The sequence below is a fragment of the Oncorhynchus mykiss genome, chromosome 32 (genome assembly GCF_013265735.2).
Source record: "Oncorhynchus mykiss isolate Arlee chromosome 32, USDA_OmykA_1.1, whole genome shotgun sequence".
Lineage (NCBI taxonomy): Eukaryota > Metazoa > Chordata > Actinopteri > Salmoniformes > Salmonidae > Oncorhynchus > Oncorhynchus mykiss.
This window is the reverse complement of record NC_050572.1, coordinates 18,097,164-18,116,621: the sequence shown is the minus strand read 5'-3', so window position 1 is coordinate 18,116,621 and position 19,458 is coordinate 18,097,164. Positions and strand designations below refer to the sequence as shown.

Below are 19,458 nucleotides of genomic sequence, written 5' to 3'. Positions count from 1 at the left end.
TGGGTTTAGAGCTGTGAGAACACTCCATGGGTTTAGAGCTGTGATAACACTCCATGGGTTTAGGGATGTGAGAACACTCCATGGGTTTAGGGCTGTGATAACACTCCATGGGTTTAGAACTGTGAGAACACTCCATGGGTTTAGGGCTGTGGGAACACTCCATGGGTTTAGGGCTGTGAGAACACTCCATGGGTTTAGGGATATGATAACACTCCATTGGTTTAGAGCTGTGAGAACATTCCACGGGTTTAGAACTGTGAGAACACTCCATGGGTTTAGGGATATGATAACACTACATTGGTTTAGAGCTGTGAGAACACTCCATGGGTTTAGGGCTGTGATAACACTCCATGGGTTTAGGGATGTGGTAACACTCCATGGGTTTAGGGCTGTGAGAACACTCCATGGGCTTAGGGCTGTGAGAACACTCCATGGGTTTAGGGCTGTGATAACACTCCATGGGTTTAGGGCTGTGAGAACACTCCACGAGTTTAGGGATATGACAACACTCTACATTCAGGAATTTACATGTTATCAAGGCTATAGTGAGCACGCCAGGCAGGCTCAGAAAACCCTTTACACTCGTACTTAGCACTTCACAGCGTTGGATGGGTTTTGACTGACAGACGTTCTGAACCTAATGCATCGCACGAGACAAGAAGTCGCCCCCATCCCTCCCATTAACCGAGTAACTTTTTTAATGTTTTTGTGGTCTGAATGTAGGAAATATTTTACATTAAAAGGACTCTATTCTTACAGAGGAGACATTGAGAATTATAATAAATACCGCGTTGATGTCATACAAGCAAGCCAAACACCCATGAGTCAAAATGTGCACTTCACATTTCCATATCATAAAACTCAAGACATATACAGTGTCAATGTTTATGATCACTATGTTTGATGTACAGTTACAAGATGACATGGCGTTTTACTCTGGGTTGTTCTGAACAGAATGAGAGTATTTTTGTCTATTGTGAAGAAAATTTGCTACAAAACACGGACCTGAATGCCCTCATGACTCCATTCTATGCGCACCAAAATTACGATCTGTTTCTCTGAATTGCCCTGTGAAAGCCTAACACACTAAGATCGTATTTTATAACTTAGCTTGTCATGTTGGCAATAGAGCAAGCTTTCAAATGATGCCCACCGGAACCGTTTTAGTAATTGTGTGATGGCAGGGATGCAGGGCTGTGTTCCAAACAAAACAACTACAAGTGTTCTTGCTCTAGCTCCTCAACAGCACAGTTAGGATAGCTCAAAAAATCACCTTATAGCTGAAGACTGTTCTTTGAGTCATAAAAGTGCATTGCAATTACTTAGGAACTGTGCACACTTTAGAGAGGTGTGTGTCCACTTGGAGACACCAGTTAGTCCTCTCACTCAAGGCTTTGTCATATGTTGCACCTATCCCACATTACACCAGGAATATTCTTATCATGTTACTGAATGTATCCAGGGTATTTTCAGATTTCGTTATTAACAAATTAGTCGAAAAGTACAGTAAATGTAAAATGCACATACAATCAACAGTGTGATGTTTGGATTCAGTTTTGTGTCAGATGAAATGTTGTGTCCTCAACAATATTTTTTCCCATAATCTCCAAACTGTTTCCTTTCCATTGCTACCATGCTTATGAATTTTGTTTTCTTATTTATTCTGTAAGAAACATTTCAATTTAGCCCTATCCATATATGGCAATTCCCACGAGTGTAAATGGTTAAGTAAATATCTTTCGTCGAGAGCAATACAACAAGTACAACGAAAGAAAGTATACCTTCAGAGCATGCCAAGAGGACCAATGAACAACAGTGTAAATACTTTTTGAAAAGATAAATTGCGTTTTGGTCTGTAATTGATTCCTCGGTGACCTAAAATAAAAATTCTCTCTCACCTTTCCTTTCAAAGAAGCATAAAGAAACTAGTCTGAATGGGTGGAGACCCACTCCATGGTGGGTTGTAGCCAGCTAAGCACTACTTATCAATTCAGAGGCATCTCGTTTAATTGAAGTCGCAGAAAAGTCATCAACTCTGAGGGAGAGTCTCATCCTTCCATCCCTCCTTCTTCCCCCGCTGAACCAAGCAGAGAAAACATTTGGTCAATAGCATCAAAGAACCTTCAAAGAACCTTTCAGAATGCCCACCACTGCACCACCCCCCACCGCAACCCTCCCGCAAAACACACCACCGGGGGCCGCCTTTGAACATGACTCTTCTCCAATGACCTCCCAATCCCCGTGCTGATTTCTCAAGGTCACCGTGGGCTCTTCAAACGTGTCAAATAATGATGTTGCCGTTTATAGAGGACATAGGCCCTTCAGAACCTCCGATCTTGACAGGCCATAAGGATTCTGTGGCCTACATGTAGGTGGTGTCTGGAGGAGTTGAAAGCATTTCTTAATTAGCTCCGTAGATCCACTTAGTCCGTACCCCTGGTGTACCCTGATGAGTCTGTGCCCACCGCCAACACCATCAAAGGCCGATATAGTTTGGAAATCAAATTTAGATCTTTGCTGTTTGCTGTTAAACTGCTGCTGTGGGCTGGTAGTGCAAACAAACTAGAAGAGCCTATTAAGATGTACAGTACAACAATATGGATTTGTGGAGGATATTTAACTGATCAAAGTTGTGCTCCAATCACAAGACACGTAATATATCCACTGCTAACAGTCACACAGAATAAAAATATCACCACGCTTCCTTTGATGAGTGTTTAGTTACCCAAAAGAGAAAAAGGGCCAAATAACAGTTACATCAACAATCATCACAGTTGTATATGCCATTTTAGCAGATGCTGTTATTCAAAGTGACTTACAGTCATGCTCTTACTACTAATCACTCATAACAGTTTGTAGTCCAAATATGGTGTGCCAGGATCCAAAAAGCCATTCACACCCCAACCAATCCTGGCAAAGATAAATCCAAACCCCTCAACCAATCCTGACAGAGCAGAGCCCACCAGTGCTCTACACATCACCCCCTGCCCAGCAGCAGGGTTAGAGGGATGCCAAGTGTTTCTTTCCGCCAGGCCTTGCCAACACCCCACATCCCAGCTGGCTTGGCGGGGAAAGGGTCTGGCTAGCAGAGACACAGGACAGGAGGTGGCAGAGTGCCTCATTTCCTCCTGACCCTAAAATAACCACCGGAACCACAATAAAGCCTGTTGCTGATCTGTTCTCACTGGCGAACATGTTGGTGCCCCAGCTGCTGATCTGTTCTCACTGGCGAACATGTTGGTGCCCCAGCTGCTGATCTGTTCTCACTGGCGAACATGTTGGTGCCTCAGCTGCTGATCTGTTCTCACTGGCGAACATGTTGATGCCCCAGCTGCTGATCTGTTCTCACTGGCGAACATGTTGGTGCCCCAGCTGCTGATCTGTTCTCACTAGCGAACATGTTGGTGCCTCAGCTGCTGATCTGTTCTCACTGGCGAACATGTTGGTGCCCCAGCTGCTGATCTGTTCTCACTGGCGAACATGTTGGTGCCTCAGCTGCTGATCTGTTCTCACTGGCGAACATGTTGGTGCCCCAGCTGCTGATCTGTTCTCACTGGCGAACATGTTGGTGCCTCAGCTGCTGATCTGTTCTCACTGGCGAACATGTTGGTGCCTCAGCTGCTGATCTGTTCTCACTGGCGAACATGTTGGTGCCTCAGCTGCTGATCTGTTCTCACTGGCGAACATGTTGGTGCCCCAGCTGCTGATCTGTTCTCACTAGCGAACATGTTGGTGCCCCAGCTGCTGATCTGTTCTCACTGGCGAACATGTTGGTGCCTCAGCTGCTGATCTGTTCTCACTGGCGAACATGTTGGTGCCCCAGCTGCTGATCTGTTCTCACTGGCGAACATGTTGGTGCCTCAGCTGCTGATCTGTTCTCACTGGCGAACATGTTGGTGCCTCAGCTGCTGATCTGTTCTCACTGGCGAACATGTTGGTGCCTCAGCTGCTGATCTGTTCTCACTGGCGAACATGTTGGTGCCCCAGCTGCTGATCTGTTCTCACTAGCGAACATGTTGGTGCCCCAGCTGCTGATCTGTTCTCACTGGCGAACATGTTGGTGCCCCAGCTGCTGATCTGTTCTCACTGTTGGTGCCCCAGATCCAGAACTATTATCACTTTCAGAGAATCTACCTGTGCCACCAAGACGAGGGTATTACATTGTGGTGAAAAACAGGTGTTTGAACGTTGGGCCAAGTATTTTCCCTTGTCAGTTTGTGTGGTGAGGAAATAATCTCCTGGTTATACTCTATATTAGGCGTTCCCAAACGTTTTCACGCACCACATCTATTTCTATGGGCACAAGCACTGTTCATGTCACACACTGTTCACACCCCTCTTGTTGGTGGAAAGAATTTAGCAGGTTTAAAGCTTATTTCCTGCAATTTTACACATTTTGTCATGGGGTTCAAATACAATTGTGCAATTTTTATGCACATAATCTTGCAATTCTATACATTTTGCCATGTCTAATGTGTATTCATGTGATATTGAGTGACGAAAAAATTACAACAATATCTGCGGGCTAAAAAACATAAATAAAAACCGTTAGCTGACATGGGCTAGTTGATCTGGACATTTCTAACAAGTTCTAAATATCTCTCTAAGGTCTGCAATGACTAACATAACAAGAGGAACTGATAATGCACTACCCAACTTCGTTGCACCTTGTGCATTCTACTATTACAACTTTCAAGAGTTAATTTAAAGCAGGACTAAATAAAAAATCATATATAAATATATATATATATATATATATATATATATATATATATATATATATATATATATATATATATATATATAAATATATAGTGACTTTGGAAAAAACATAAATACCTTATTTACATAGGTATTCAGACCGTTTGCTGTGAGACTAGAAATTGAGCTCAGGTGCATCCTGTTTCCATTGATCATCCTTGAGATGTTTCTACAACTTGATTGGAGTCCACCTGTGGTAAATTCAATTGACTGGACATAATTTGGAAAGGCACACACCTGTCTATATAAGGTTCCACAGTTGACAGTGCATTTTAGAGCAAAAACCAAGCCATGAGGTCGAAGGAATTATCCGTTCCCTTCCCAAACTGACAGAGACAGAAAGGATCTGCTGAGAAGAATGGGAGAAACTCCCCAAATACAGGTGTACCAAGCTTGTAGCGTCATACCCAAGAATACTTGAGTCTGTAATTGCTGCCAAAGGCGCTTCAACAAAGTACTGAGTAAAGGGTCTGAATGCTTATGCAAATGTACAGTTGAAGTCAGAAGATAACATACACCTTTGCCAAATACATTTAAACTCAGTTTTTCACAATTCCTAACATTTAATCCTAGTAAAAATTCCCTATCTTAGGTCAGTTACGGTCACCACTTTATTTTAAGAATGTGAAATGTCAGAATAATAGTAGAGAGAATTATTTCAGCTTTTATTTCTTTCATCACATTCCCAGTGGGTCAGAAGTTTACATACACTCAATTAGTATTTGGTAGCTGTCACACACTGACCATAGTTTGCTTTGTATGTTCTATGTTTTGTTTGGTCAGGGTGTGATCTGAGTTGGCATTCTATGTTGGATGTCTTGTTTGTCTGTTTCTGTGTTTGGGCCTGATATGGTTCTCAATCAGAGGAAGGTGGTAGTCATTGTCTCTGATTGGGAGCCATATTTAGGTAGCCTGTTTGGTGTTGGGTTTTGTTCCTGTCTCTGTGTTTGCACCAGATAGGGCTGTTTTGGGTTTTCACATTGCCTGGTTTTGTTAGTCTATTCATATATAGTTTCTTTATTAAAGATCCATGAATAATCACCACGCTGCGTTTTGGTCCGCCTCTCCTTCAACAGAAGAAAGCCGTAGCATTGCCTTCAAATTGTTTAACTTGGGTCAAACATTTTGGGTAGCCTTCCACAAGCTTCCCACAATAAATTGGGTGAATTGTGGCCCATTCCTCCTGACAGAGCTGGTGTAACTGAGTCAGGTTTGTAGGCCTCCTTGTTTGGACACGCCTTTTCTGTTCTGCCCACAAATATTCTATAAGATTGAGGTCAGGGCTTTGTGATGGCCACTCCAATACCTTGACTTTGTTGTCTTTAAGCCATTTTGTTACAACTTTGGAAGTATGCTTGGGGTCAACATCCATTTGGAAGACCCATTTGCGACCAAGCTTTAACTTCCTGACTGATATCTTGAGATGTTGCTTCAATATATCCACATAATTTTCCTCCCTCATCATGCCATCTATTTTGTGAAGTGCACCTGTCCCTCCTGCAGGAAAAGCACCCCCACAACATGATGCTGCCACCCCCGTGCTTCACGTTTGGGATGGTGTTCTTCGGCTTCCCCCTTTTTCCTCCAAACATAACGATGGTCATTATGGCCAAATGGTTTTATTTTTGTTTCATCAGACCAGAGGACATTTCTATAAAAAGTATGATCTTTGTCCCCATGTTTTATTATGGCGGTTTTGGAGCAGTGGCTTCTTCCTTGCTGAGCGGACTTTCAGGTTATGTCGACGTATCACTCGTTTTACTGTGGATATAGATACTTTTGTACCTGTTTCCTCCAGCATCTTCACAAGGTCCTTTGCTGTTGTTCTGGGATTGATTTGCACTTTTCGCACCAAAGTACGTTCATCTCTAGGAGAGAGAATGCGTCTCCTTCTTGAGCGGTATGACGGATGCGTGGTCCCATGGTGTGTATACCTGCATACTTGTCACGCCCTGACCATAGTAAGGTGTTTATTCTCTATGTTGGTTGGGGCGTGATAGTGACTAGGGTGGGTTATCTAGTTTTTTTTATGTCTATGTTGGCCTGATATGGTTCCCAATCAGAGACAGCTGTTTATCGTTGTCTCTGATTGGGGATCATATTTAGGTAGCCATTTCCTCATTAGTATATGTGGGATCTTGTCTACATTGAGTTGCCTGAGTGCACACCAGTAGCGTCACGTTTGTTTGTTGTTGAGTTTCAGTTTATTTAAAAAATGTGGAACTCTATTCACGCTGCGCCTTGGTCTACTCATTACGACGAACGTAGCAGTACTATTGTTTGTACAGATGAAAATGGTACCTTCAAGCATTTGGAAATTGCTCCCAAGGATGAACCAGACTAGGTCTACAATTTATTTTCTGAGGTCTTTGCTGATTTCTTTTGATTTTCCCATGATGTCAACCAAAGAGGCACTGAGTTTGAAGGTAGGCATTGAAATAAATCCACAGGTACACCTCCAATTGACTCAAATGATGTCATGACATAATTTTCTGGAATTTTCCAAGCTGTTTAAAGGCACAGTCAACTTAGTGTATGTAAACTTCTGACCCACTGCAATTGTGATACAGTGAATTATAAGTGAAATAATCTGTCTGTAAACAATTGTTGGAAAAATTACTTGTGTCATGCACAAAGTAGATGTCCTAACCGACTTGCCAAAACTATAGTTTGTTAACAAAAAATGTGTGGAGTGGTTGAAAAACGAGTTTTAATGACTCCAACCTAAGTTGATGTCAACTTCCGACTTCAACTGTATAGATTTCAGTAAAAAAAGAAATTGAAAACATTTCTAAAAACCTGTTTTTGCTTTATCATTATCAGGTATTATGTGTAGGTTGATGAGAAAACTCTATTTTTAGAAGGATGGCTGTAGCGTAACAACATTTTGTGTGTGTGTGTGGTGGGAGGGGTTGAATTTTTTTACATTTTTTTTATTTTACCTTTATTTAACCAGGCAAGTCAGTTAAGAACAAATTCTTATTTTCAATGACGGCCTGGGAACAGTGCCTGTTCAGGGGCAAAACGACAGATTTGTACCTTGTTAGCTCGGGGGTTTGAACTCGCAACTTTCCGGTTACTAATCCAACACTCTAACCACTAGGCTACCCTGCCGCCCCGAATCAGGTTAGTTACAACTGGGGTTGGAGTGGAAACCTACATGAGGGTAGCCAACGTGGTCAGTGTGTTTTTGTAAATATAAATGGGGGTAATATGGTCGACCAGACTTGCCTCCAAGCTGTACTCCTCTACGGTCCTCTTCAGTGGGTCAACAATCTGCCAGCATATGAGGATGCATAGGTCAATCAGCAGCATCCCACCAACGATGATCAGCAGCTTCTGGTCCTTGATAATCTGGAGGTGACAAAAGAAGTGAGTGAGGGGAGAGAGAGCAAAGATAGTGAAAGGGGAGAAGAGAGTGATAAAACTGTACCTGTACCTTGAAAAGGGCTCTATCTGGAACCAAAAAGGGCTATATCTGGAACCAAAAAGGGCTCTACATGGAACCAAAAAGGGCTCTACCAGGAACAAAAAATATATATCCTCCAGCAACAGACAGACAACTTTATGGTTCTAGGTAGCCCCTTTTAAAATGTAGGTAGGGAGAGATGTCTGGAACCAACAGGACCCTGATTGGCTTCTACTTCCAAGCCATAAGACTGCTAAACAAGACTGCTAAATAGCTAATCAAATGGCTACACGCTACTGCTACTGTCTATTAGCTAACCTATTGCCTAGACAATTTAATCCCACGCATATGTACATAGCTACCTCAGTTACCTCGTACCCCTGTACATGGACTCAGTACTGGTACTCCCTGTATATAGTCATGTCACTTTTACTGGTTATTGTTATTCATTATTCACTGTGTATTTATTCCTCGTGTTACCATTTCTATTTTTGATATATATTTTTTATCTTTAACTCTGCATTGTTGAAAAAGGACCCATAAGTTAGCAGTTCACTGTTAGTCTACCTGTTGTTTACAAAGCATGTGACAAATAAAATTTGATTTGATGAGAGGTGGGATACAGGGAGGGACCAAAAGACGGCAGTCGTGTCAATCAACAAAGCCACTTTTTTGTGACTGAACTTTAGAGGATGAAAGGGGGGCCCCGTCTGATCTTTATTTTGAACAGCGTTTGACCCTGCCGCCATCCACATCAAAGCAAAGGTCAGGAGAACACAGACAAGGATACACTTTGAGGGAAATCACTTCTTAAAAATACAATGATGTTCTCTCTCTCTCTCTCTCTCCCTCCCATGCCCAATTCAGATTCCATTCAAAGGGCTTTATTGGCATGGGAAACAAAAGTTAAATAAATAATCAAACATTTACAGTAAAGTTTCATTGGAATAGAGACATTTCAAATGTCATTATGGCTATATACAGTGTTGTAACAATGTGCAAATAGTTAAAGTACAAAAGTACATAAACAAACAAATGTGGGTTGTATTGGTGTTTGTCACAAATCTTGCTACTGTGATGGAAAACTGTGGTATTTCTCCCAATAGATACGGGAGTCTCTTTCTCGCTCACCACCAACAGACCAGACAGACTGCGGTGGATGGTGGACTCAGAACCTGAGATTTATTGATAGATTTATCAGTCGCTGAAAGTATACAGGACCAGATGATCTTTACTGTAAATGAAATTGAAGTTGATAGATCAAACAATCATTGAATCTTTCACAATGACGGAAGCATCAGATCAGAAGATGGACCAGGGTATAGTGATTCTGTCCCTTTGGTCAAGACAGATGTTGTTGAAGCATGACCATCTGGAAAAGCCTATTCATATTTCAATTATCACATTATGCTATTCCCAATATGACATACAGTGTAGATGTGTAATGGATACAATATAAGATAGATACAGCGCCTAGCTGAGTGAATCTGAGTGGATTACAATATACTGTAGCTGTGTCACATAATAAATGAACATACTCTATCTGCTTTAGAGCAGACAGTCTCAGGCCTGCTACCATTAGAACTGGCTACCTCAGGCCTGCTACCATTAGAGCTGGCTACCCCAGGCCAGCTACCATTAGAGCTGGCTACCTCAGGCCTGCTACCCCAGGCCTGCTACCAATAGAGCTGGCTACCCCAGGCCTGCTACCATTAGAGCTGGCTACCTCAGGCCTGCTACCATTAGAGATGGCTACCCCAAGCCAGCTACCATTAGAGCTGGCTACCTCAGGCCTGCTACCCCAGGCCTGCTACCATTAGAGATGGCTACCCCAAGCCAGCTACCATTAGAGCAGGCTACCCCAGGCCTGCTAACATTAGAGCTGGATACCCCAGGCCTGCTACCATTAGAGCTGGCTACCCCAGGCCTGCTACCATTAGAGCTGGCTACCCCAGGCCTGCTACCATTAGAGCTGGCTACCCCAGGCCTGCTACCATTTGAGCAGGCTACCTCAGGTCTGCTACCATTAGAACTGGCTACCCAGGCCTGCTACCATTAGAGCTGGCTACTCCAGGCCTGCTACCATTTGAGCAGGCTACCTCAGGCCTGCTACCAGTAGAGCTGGCTACCCAGGCCTGCTACCATTAGAGCTGGCTACCCCAGGCCTGCTACCATAAGAGCTGGCTACCCCAGGCCTGCTACCATTTGAGCAGGCTACCTCAGGCCTGCTACCATTAGAGCTGGCTACCCAGGCCTGCTACCATTTGAGCAGGCTACCTCTGGCCTGCTACCAGTAGAGCTGGCTACCCAGGCCTGCTACCATTAGAGCTGGCTACCCAGGCCTGCTACCATTAGAGCTGGCTACCCAGGCCTGCTACCATTTGAGCTGGCTACCCAGGCCTGCTACCATTTGAGCAGGCTACCCCAGGCCTGCTCACTTGATAGTATGTTAAATGCTTCTGCCTACCCTGGAAGTAGTAATGCATCATTCTACTGCTGATTCATCATTAAAGCATGGGGATGTGGAACTGTAGAATATACTGTGTGTAGTTGTGATCAGGGAACAGAGCAGTTTGCCTTCAGGGCCCTGATTCGTGGGAAATGGGATCGCTCTGTCTCAGCGATAAGACGTGTGTGTGTGTGTGTGCACATGGGGATGTGTGTTTGTGTAAGTATGAAAGACACTGTTCATATCCGATCATGCACACACACATCTGATCAAAACATTGACCCCTTTTTCTACCTAATTGGTAGTTAGTCTTGTCCCATCGCTGCAACTCCAGTACGGACTCGGCAGAGGCGAAGGTTGATAGCCATGCGTCCTCCGAAACTGCTTGCTTAACTCAGAAGCCAGGCGCACCAATGTGTTGGAGGAAACACCGTACAACTGGTGACCGAAGTCAGCTTCGCCCGCCACAAGGAGTCGCTAGAAGGCGATGGGACAAGAACATCCCGCCGGCCAAACCCTCTAACCCGGACGACGCTGGGTCATTTGTGTGACACCTCATGGGTCTCTCGGTCACGGCTGGCTGCGACACAGCCTGGGATCAAACCCGGGGCTGTAGTGACGCCTCAAGCACTGCAGTGCCTTAAACCGCTGCACCACTCAGAAGGCCACCTGATCATTGTTCTGTGTGTACATCGTTGATCTATGTGAATGAGCATGTACTTACTGTATGTATAATGATAAAGCAACACCTCGTGGCAAAACGCCTCTCCCCTCTTTGAACCAGATAGTTTGTGTGTATGCATTGATATGTAGGCTACCTGTGCCTTTAAAAAAAATCATGTAGTTTTGTCTTTGAGCTGTTTTTTGTCTATTGGTGTTCTCTATTATGTCATTCTCTATTATGTCATTCTCTATTATGTCATTCTCTACTATGTCATTCTCTATTATGTTTCATGCTGCTTTTGCAACAGGTAATGGGGACCATAATAAAATACCAAACATCTGCGAACTGTATGTGTATGCTATGTATGTTGGGTCTTCTACAGCATGTATGTACACATTAGTGTGTGTGTGTTAAGCTTTTTTCTGTGTGTGTTTTTCATTGTGTGCATGCGTTGGTGTGTGTCCTAAGCTGTATCTCACTGTGAGCGCAGCCAAGAGCTCTCTAAAGTCAATCTCAGAGACAGACTAGCAGGCAGACAGGGAGGGAGGCTGCAGAGCAAGACGTTTGATTGACAGTCCCTGTGCTTACACAACACTGAGCCAGGCCTCTTTACTCTCAAGCACACCCTGATTTGCAGTCTTCTGTCTGGTGGAGCGAGGGAGGGAGGAGGGAGAGGAGGAAGGAAGGACAGAGGGAGGGCAGAAGGGAGGGAGGAAGAGAGCGATGAAGTGACGGAGGGAGTGAGGAAGAGTGTGACTCGGTGCGCGACCACGGCAGCGCTCAATCTCTCTGATGAGCACTGGGGCTACATTGTAAACCCCAAGCTCTACTTTGACTGACAACAGTCACTCCACACAACCAAAGCTCCCGCATTCAATCAATGTTTGTGAGGAGGAGGATGGGGAGGGGGAAAGAGGAGGATGAGGAGGAGGGGGAGGGAGGAAGGGATGAGGAGGAAGAGGAGGGGGAGGGAGGAGGAGGAGGAAAAACAGTCTGCATAATCAGCATAACACAATTCACAGGAACAAAAGCCGTTTTGTTGTGTTTAGTTTTTCTCCAAATTACGACCTTTTTATGAATAAATCACTTTTTAAATAACCACAAAAGGTCATCCAATATTTTTTGCACATTTAAATATATCAAAACGCCCCTGTGTTTGGAATGACCCCAGACTAGAAGACAATGACCCAATCTCTTTAAATACCACTTTCTTTCTCTCTCTAAATGTTTGTCATTTAGCAGACGCTCTTATTTAGAGCGACTTACAAGAGCAATTAGGGTTAAGTGCCTTGTTCAAGGGCACATCGACAGACTTTTCCAACCAGTGACCTTTCGGTTACTGGCCCATCGCTCTTAACCGCTAGGTTACCTGCTGCGGTCTGCTCTCTTCCTGCCTCCCACGCACTCGCTCTCTCCCACTCTCTCTGACAGATCTTCCACATGCCCTCCTGCAGCTTTCATCATCCCACACATCTATCCAGGATGTGATGTGAGGAGGACTATAAATATCAAAAGGGCACAGAGGCCTGGCAAGCCTTTACGTAATCAAACCAGATACATATTGTGTCATATACATCAGAGGGCAACAGGTCAGTGGGTAGACTGTGTGTTACATAAAAGCACGGGGGTTTCGGTTAGCTGGGAGTAGTCGGGTTTAGGCCATTTTTATTTTTTTTGGAGCCAACAAATGAAATTGTCACCGGGAGAAGAGAAAACAAATCTTTATATCCTCTTCATTGATCGAAATACATTTGACTGGTCATGCTTATCAGTCTATAGGTACATTTGCATAATTTAGTGGCATTATATTGGCACGTGTATACAGTATATTCGTTATGCATCTTATTTATCACACACCTACAGTATCCTGATACAGAGCCTTATATTATATCTGACCAGTAGCCAAAGGCACAATCCGTCATATTAGCAACCCATGCTAGTTGTTGCATATTATTTTTAATTGTTATTTTATTCCACCTTTATTTAACCAGGTAGGCTAGTTGAGAACAAGTTCTCATTTACAACTGCGACTTGGCCAAGATAAAGCGTAACAATTCGACACATACAACAACACAGAGTTACACATGGAATAAACAAAACATACAGTCAATAATACAGTAGAACAAAAGAAAACAAAAAGTCTATATACAGTGAGTGTAAATGAGGTAAGTTAAGGAAATAAATAGGCCATGGTGGCGAAGTAATTACAATATAGCAATTAAACACTGGAATGGTAGATCGGCAGAAGATTAATGTGCAGGTAGAGATACTGGGGTGCAAAGGAGCAAAATGAATAAATATCAGTATGGGGATGAGGTAGGTAGATAGATGGGCTGTTTACAGATGGGCTATGTACAGGTGCATCTGTAAACTGCTCTGACAGCTGGTGCTTAAAGCTAGTGTTGGAGATGTGAGTCTAGAGCTCCCCTCTTTCTGAATTTCAAATGGATATTTTCATCTCTCACACATTAATCTGTTTACATGTGCAGTGCGCTTTAGACAACAGTGTTTTCCTGCTAACTGCTAGTTGCATTCGTTGATAGCCTACTGCCTTGTGCGCATTGCTGTGCTTATAATGTAAAGAAATAATAGTTTGTCAACATTTTAAGCTAAACATTTTGATCTGTTGCATCAGACTCATATATGTATGTATCCTAGGCCAACTGGTTGTATGAATTTGGGATCTATCGACCCACAACAAATAAATCTGTTTTGGAATAGGCCATGTCTTTCTCAACAAGCTGACCAATACTATATGTAAACTTTTCTACTATGGGGGATAGTAGATTGACATAGACTAGTGATTTTGCTGTTTGTCACTCGTCTTGCTGGCTGAGGAAAAGTTCATGAGGACAGTTATTCTAACATCTTCAAAGTGCACATCAGATTTCAGTAAGAAGGACAGCACATGGTTACTTCCTCGACTGTTAATATGATTGACCATAATCTAAATGTAACTTCTGTCCTTCTGCACACTGTGGGTAGATGGGTAATTAGTTGATGAACCCAATGCATATGTGTCCGGGAAATTTCTCAAATGTCTGGAATAGTAAAATACTTCTGGACAAATGTCAGGCACCACATTTTCGAAACGGAAACCCTGACACACACATTTGGATGCAAGGACGCAAACATACACACACACACACACACACACACACACAAGCACACACTCGCACACGCACACTCTCACACACAAACCTTTAATCCTGTACAGCAGGCTTAATAATACAACGAGATGAACCTCCATTCTCTCCAATGAGCAGCCAGTTTCACACAGCAGTAACGGAAAATGAAACCCTACACACTGTTTACCAGAATTACCACAGGGTGAGTGTGTGTGTGTGTGTTGTGTTGTGTGTGTGGGTACTGAACATGTTGCCAGAAGGTGTGTGTGTGGTAAACTCTTTTATGCCTGAGCCAGGATAGAAAGATGCCAGCAGCAGCAACTGTCCAGAGTGAGCTCCTGCAGTTTCTGACATGTACAGTGTGCATGTGTATACATTGTGTGTGTGAGTTATTGCATGTGTTTGCATGTCTGCGTGTGTGTACAGTCTGAGCTGAGGTGAGTGTCTGTAATGCTTTTTGTGACTGGATCGATGCAGCTCTTCTGGGGCTTGGGGTGACTGAGGGGGCTAACAACCTGCCTTGCCCCTCTTAGACCTCCTGTAGTAGTTACTCAGTTACACACATGTTGTTAGGGGAAATGTTTTTGGTGTTTAAAAATTCTAGTGTCGTTTTTTTTTTGTCTCCACACCTTGGGATATACATTCAGGGTAATCGTCTCAAATTCTTACGATTTCAGAGTGTTGCCAACGTTACTGAAACCATAGCAACGTTGTTAGAGAGGCAGCAAGTAGAAGCTCTCCTTGTGACTGCTACTTGATAATAACCAGATTTTCATAGCTCTGCATACTTGCTCCGAGGTGACGGGTAAAGTACATTTTTGAAAATATGGTCAGCTAACAGTCCCTCATTTTCGCCTCTTATTCTCCTTCTTTCCTCTCCATTCATGTTTTATCTCGCATAATGCATATGTGGTGACACAGGAATCAGTGCATTAAGAGGCTGCTAGCTGCTGTTAACCAGTGATGATTCCTCTATCAGAGTCCATCATGGCCAATTATGGTTATAGGCTCTTCTTCCATCCTCCGCAGACCAGACCATGCGACTACCACAGTTTACTGTTGCTTGATCACATCAACAGAAAACGCTCCCTTCCTACAGTGGCTATTGTGAAACTGACTGGTTCACAAAATACAAAATGGTGAATTTGAGCTAGTCTGGTGTTGATAGTCTTTTCTAAAGATGAAAGTTAGTGTATTCATACTGTATGTGTGCTCTGTTGCTCATAAAGGCAGGTTCCAGGCCTGTGGCTGTCATCTCTTCTTGTGGTGATACTGTGTCTTTGTCCCAAATGGCACCCTATTCTGTATATTATGCACTACTTTTGACCAGAGCCTTATGGTACTGTACGATTTAGGGGATAGGGTCCATTTGGGGCATAACCTGTATGTATGTTGGCTACAAGTGTCTTTCCACAATCTGAGCACTGTCAGCAATTAGCAGAGTGATCAATAAGGCAGGAATGGGGTCAAATCCATTCAGTCGATTCAGGAAGTAATCATCTAAGACAATGAGAATGAATAATGATGACAATACGCTGATAATAACAACAACAATAATAATAATAGTAATCATGAGATAATAACATTTTAGGTACTGGCCTCCATTGTCCTTCCAGGTCTAGGCAATCATTGTCATTGAGACCATACAGTTCTGTCTCTTTGCTCTGACGGATGATTAGATTGATTGTATTATTATTTGATGATTGTGCTTCATATTTAAAATGTGTATGCTTGTATATTACAGGGCCCATTTAAAAATAAGACCTGTGTCTCAATGTGACTCCCTGTGTGTAAAATACATGTAGAAAAACCATGTTTTTAATTTAATAAATTAAAGTTTGTTATCCGTCACCTTTTTCTTCATCTTGACATTCTTGAAGATCGCGTGGACTCTCCAGGTCTTGGCGAACATGGCGCCGAACGCTGTCGTATACCCTACGATGAGGATCCACGTTCTCACCTGCAACACGACGACAGAAACAGTCTCGTCAATAGCTGGCAAAGAGTTGGACTTAAGATCTAAACAAAGATCTAGACTAATCTAAACAAAGATCTAGACTGATCTAAACAAAGATCTAGACTGATCTGAACAAAGATCTAGACTGATCTAAACAAAGATCTAGACTGACAAGCTATTAGCACTTTTATTTCATTTATTTTATCTGACAAATTCACCAAAAGCTCTAGAAGTGCACTATAAATAGTGAATGTGCAAACTTTGGAGGAAGTCCTAGACTGTCAAACTTGTGAATGTGTGTTATGTTATTAAAATAAGAAACATACTGTTGCAGCATCTACTTTCTTGAGATTCAAGGATATCTAAACGCTCCGAATCCTACGATGCCTACTGTAGCTAGGCAAAAAACATATTTAGAATGAGTTGTAACTAAATAACAGCGACAAACATATATCCTGTAGTAACTCCCACAGCATCTCATTTAACACGCTGGAAAAACCCCACTTTAACACCCGTTGCACTAAATGCTGTTTGTGTTTGTTTGTCTATTTGTTGAAAGACATTCTTGGAATGGAGGCACAATCACAATGTAGGCAAAAAGCAATATGTGGAACAGACTAAGGCAAAAGATTCAGCAGCAAGCTTATTCTCCCCCCAGTGTTGCCTGAGGAAAATAAGAAATCAGCCGGGCCCTTTAGCCGCAGGGGCCCCAGCAACCCTGATGAAAAGTTGTGCTACCAGATGCCTGCAGCCAGCTCTCCTGGCGGTAACGGCCACTCTCTTTCTCCTTCCTACTGAGGAGCAATGATGCACTACATAAAATACTGGCCTGTTTTTTTTTGAGACTGAAACTGTAATATATTTGGTCAAATCAAAAGGTAACCAATCAGATGTTTCTTTAAGTGGGGTGAGGGAGGGAGTTAGGAGAGCAAGAGATGGATAGAAAAAAAGGTCAAGAAAAAACTACTATAGCAGCCATACAAAGGAAACACAGTGCATATTGATTGGTTGGATCACACACTTTGCCTCAGCTCCTCCTCTCTGATTTGACAGCCTCCATTTTGGATTGTTTTCGCTGAGGTGAGCCAGGTTGGCAGACTGGCACCCGATGGCAGTTGATACGTGCTGCGCCACCCGCCTAACTAACATTATTTAACAGTATTTATCTCTGTGGAAACTAGGCATGGATCCCTACTTCCTATTGAGTGGCACCCTACTTCCTATATAGTGCACTACTTTTAACCAGAGCCCTATGTGCCCTGGTCAAAAGTAGTGCACTATATAGAGAATAGGGTGCCATTTGGGACGTGAACCAGTTATCACTGTAATCAAACCTCTTTAATTAAACCAGAGGCTCAGATAGTCACGTTCAAACTGTTGCTGTGGGAGCAGTAGCTTAATATGTTCCATGTTAGGAAAGACCCAGCGACTGATCCAATCACCTCCCATTATATGAACTCCCATAACCTTTCTGAAGGCTGGAACATTAACCTGGATATCACACCTTTTAAAGGAAGGAGAAGAATGATAGCTAATAGCTAGTGTTAGCCTGGGTCGCACACCTTGTGAAGGGGATTAAGAGAGAATGCTAGCTGGCGTTAGCCTGGATCTCACAGATTTCGAAAGAGAGAAGACAGACGAGAATGATATAGTGTTAGCCTAGCATTAGCCTGGGATTTTAAACATCATTAGGACAGCAGATATGGGGTTCGAGCTATACAGGTTCAATACTCACGGTGCACAGGGCCTCAAACTCTTTGTCGGACACCAAGGCGCCATCCAGGCCAAAGAGGAAGATGGAGGAGTAGGACAGCATTCCTCCCAGAATGATGAGGTTGTTCATGTAGGGACTGGACATCTTGATCAGTCTGTAGGGAGAGGAGAGTTACGATAACAGGGACAGGAAGTTCTGAAATCGTGAGAGGAGTTCCAAAATTGAACATCTCAGATGTGACATTTTTCACATTGAAACACATTGAAACACTGTCTTGGTAATCTTACATCTGTTTTCCCAGTTCCATTCCAAGTAAAATGTGAACACAATTTCTCCAAGTTTCTATCTAGATATTTATATTTAATTTAATTAGACAATCCAGTCAAGAACAACGGCCGGTTGTGATTCAGCCTGGAATCAAACTAGGGTCTGTAGTGACACCTCTAGCACTGAGATGCAGTGCCTTAGACTGCTGCGCCACTCGAGAGCCCTACAGATATACTGTAGCTTTCCTAAATTACATTTGACACCTAATAGGTGCATGTAAGATAAGTGCAAACTCTATTTACTTAAAGTGCAGTTTAGCAGTACCAATCCACATACACTAACTGCATTTGCTGAGGGGTGTGTTCATTAGTGCACACCGTAACAAACCCTAGCAAAATATTACGAAAATGTTAGTTTCTTTTGGGCAAGTTTAAGTAAGTCCCTCCCCGTTGCTGGCAATTTGCTTCCGCTTGGTTGCTAGTGAATACACAGCAGGATGTTTTTACGTTACAGTTTAATCACATCACTTAGGACAGCATGTCCCAAACCATCGTGTAAATCACGACTCAACTGTACATCATCAAATCAATAGGTAGTAAAATGTGTCTCTAAATACAAGGAGAGAGGAAAGCACAACACCCCATCTATGGTTCTGATGCTGCAGAATCAGGTATAGTCGTAATGCACAGACTAAGGTGAACAACATGAGTCCCTGTACACACCATGTCAATTAACCATATTCCTTTTTTCCATCTTGTGTTATTCATTGTATCTGCAATAAAGTTGATACATTATGTTATAGGGGCTATGTCCTGTCTATAGGCTGTGGCTCTAGTGTCCTGTCTATAGGCTGTGGCTCTAGTGTCCTGTCTAAAGGCTGTGGCTCTATTGTCCTGTCTAAAGGCTGTGGCTCTATTGTCCTGTCTAAAGGCTGTGGCTCTAGTGTCCTGTCTAAAGGCTGTGGCTCTATTGTCCTGTCTATAGGCTGTGGCTCTATTGTCCTGTCTAAAGGCTGTGGCTCTTGTCCTGTCTAAAGGCTGTGGCTCTATTGTCCTGTCTATAGGCTGTGGCTCTATTGTCCTGTCTATAGGCTGTGGCACTATTGTCCT

At 43.1% G+C, this 19,458-nt stretch overlaps 1 protein-coding gene across 1 annotated transcript in view; it reads right to left on the bottom strand.

Annotated features, from left to right (window-relative positions):
• The window catches only part of LOC110489398 (gamma-aminobutyric acid type B receptor subunit 2), a 370,472-nt gene that overhangs the window by 116,279 nt on the left and 234,735 nt on the right, over positions 1 to 19,458 (bottom strand). Inside the window, exons 11-13 of the mRNA XM_036970730.1 lie at positions 18,104 to 18,236; positions 16,264 to 16,371; positions 7,993 to 8,115 (exon numbers count right to left, since the gene is read on the bottom strand). Of these exons, the coding sequence (XP_036826625.1) occupies positions 7,993 to 8,115; positions 16,264 to 16,371; positions 18,104 to 18,236 (364 nt within the window). The remainder of the gene's footprint in view (positions 1 to 7,992; positions 8,116 to 16,263; positions 16,372 to 18,103; positions 18,237 to 19,458) is intronic.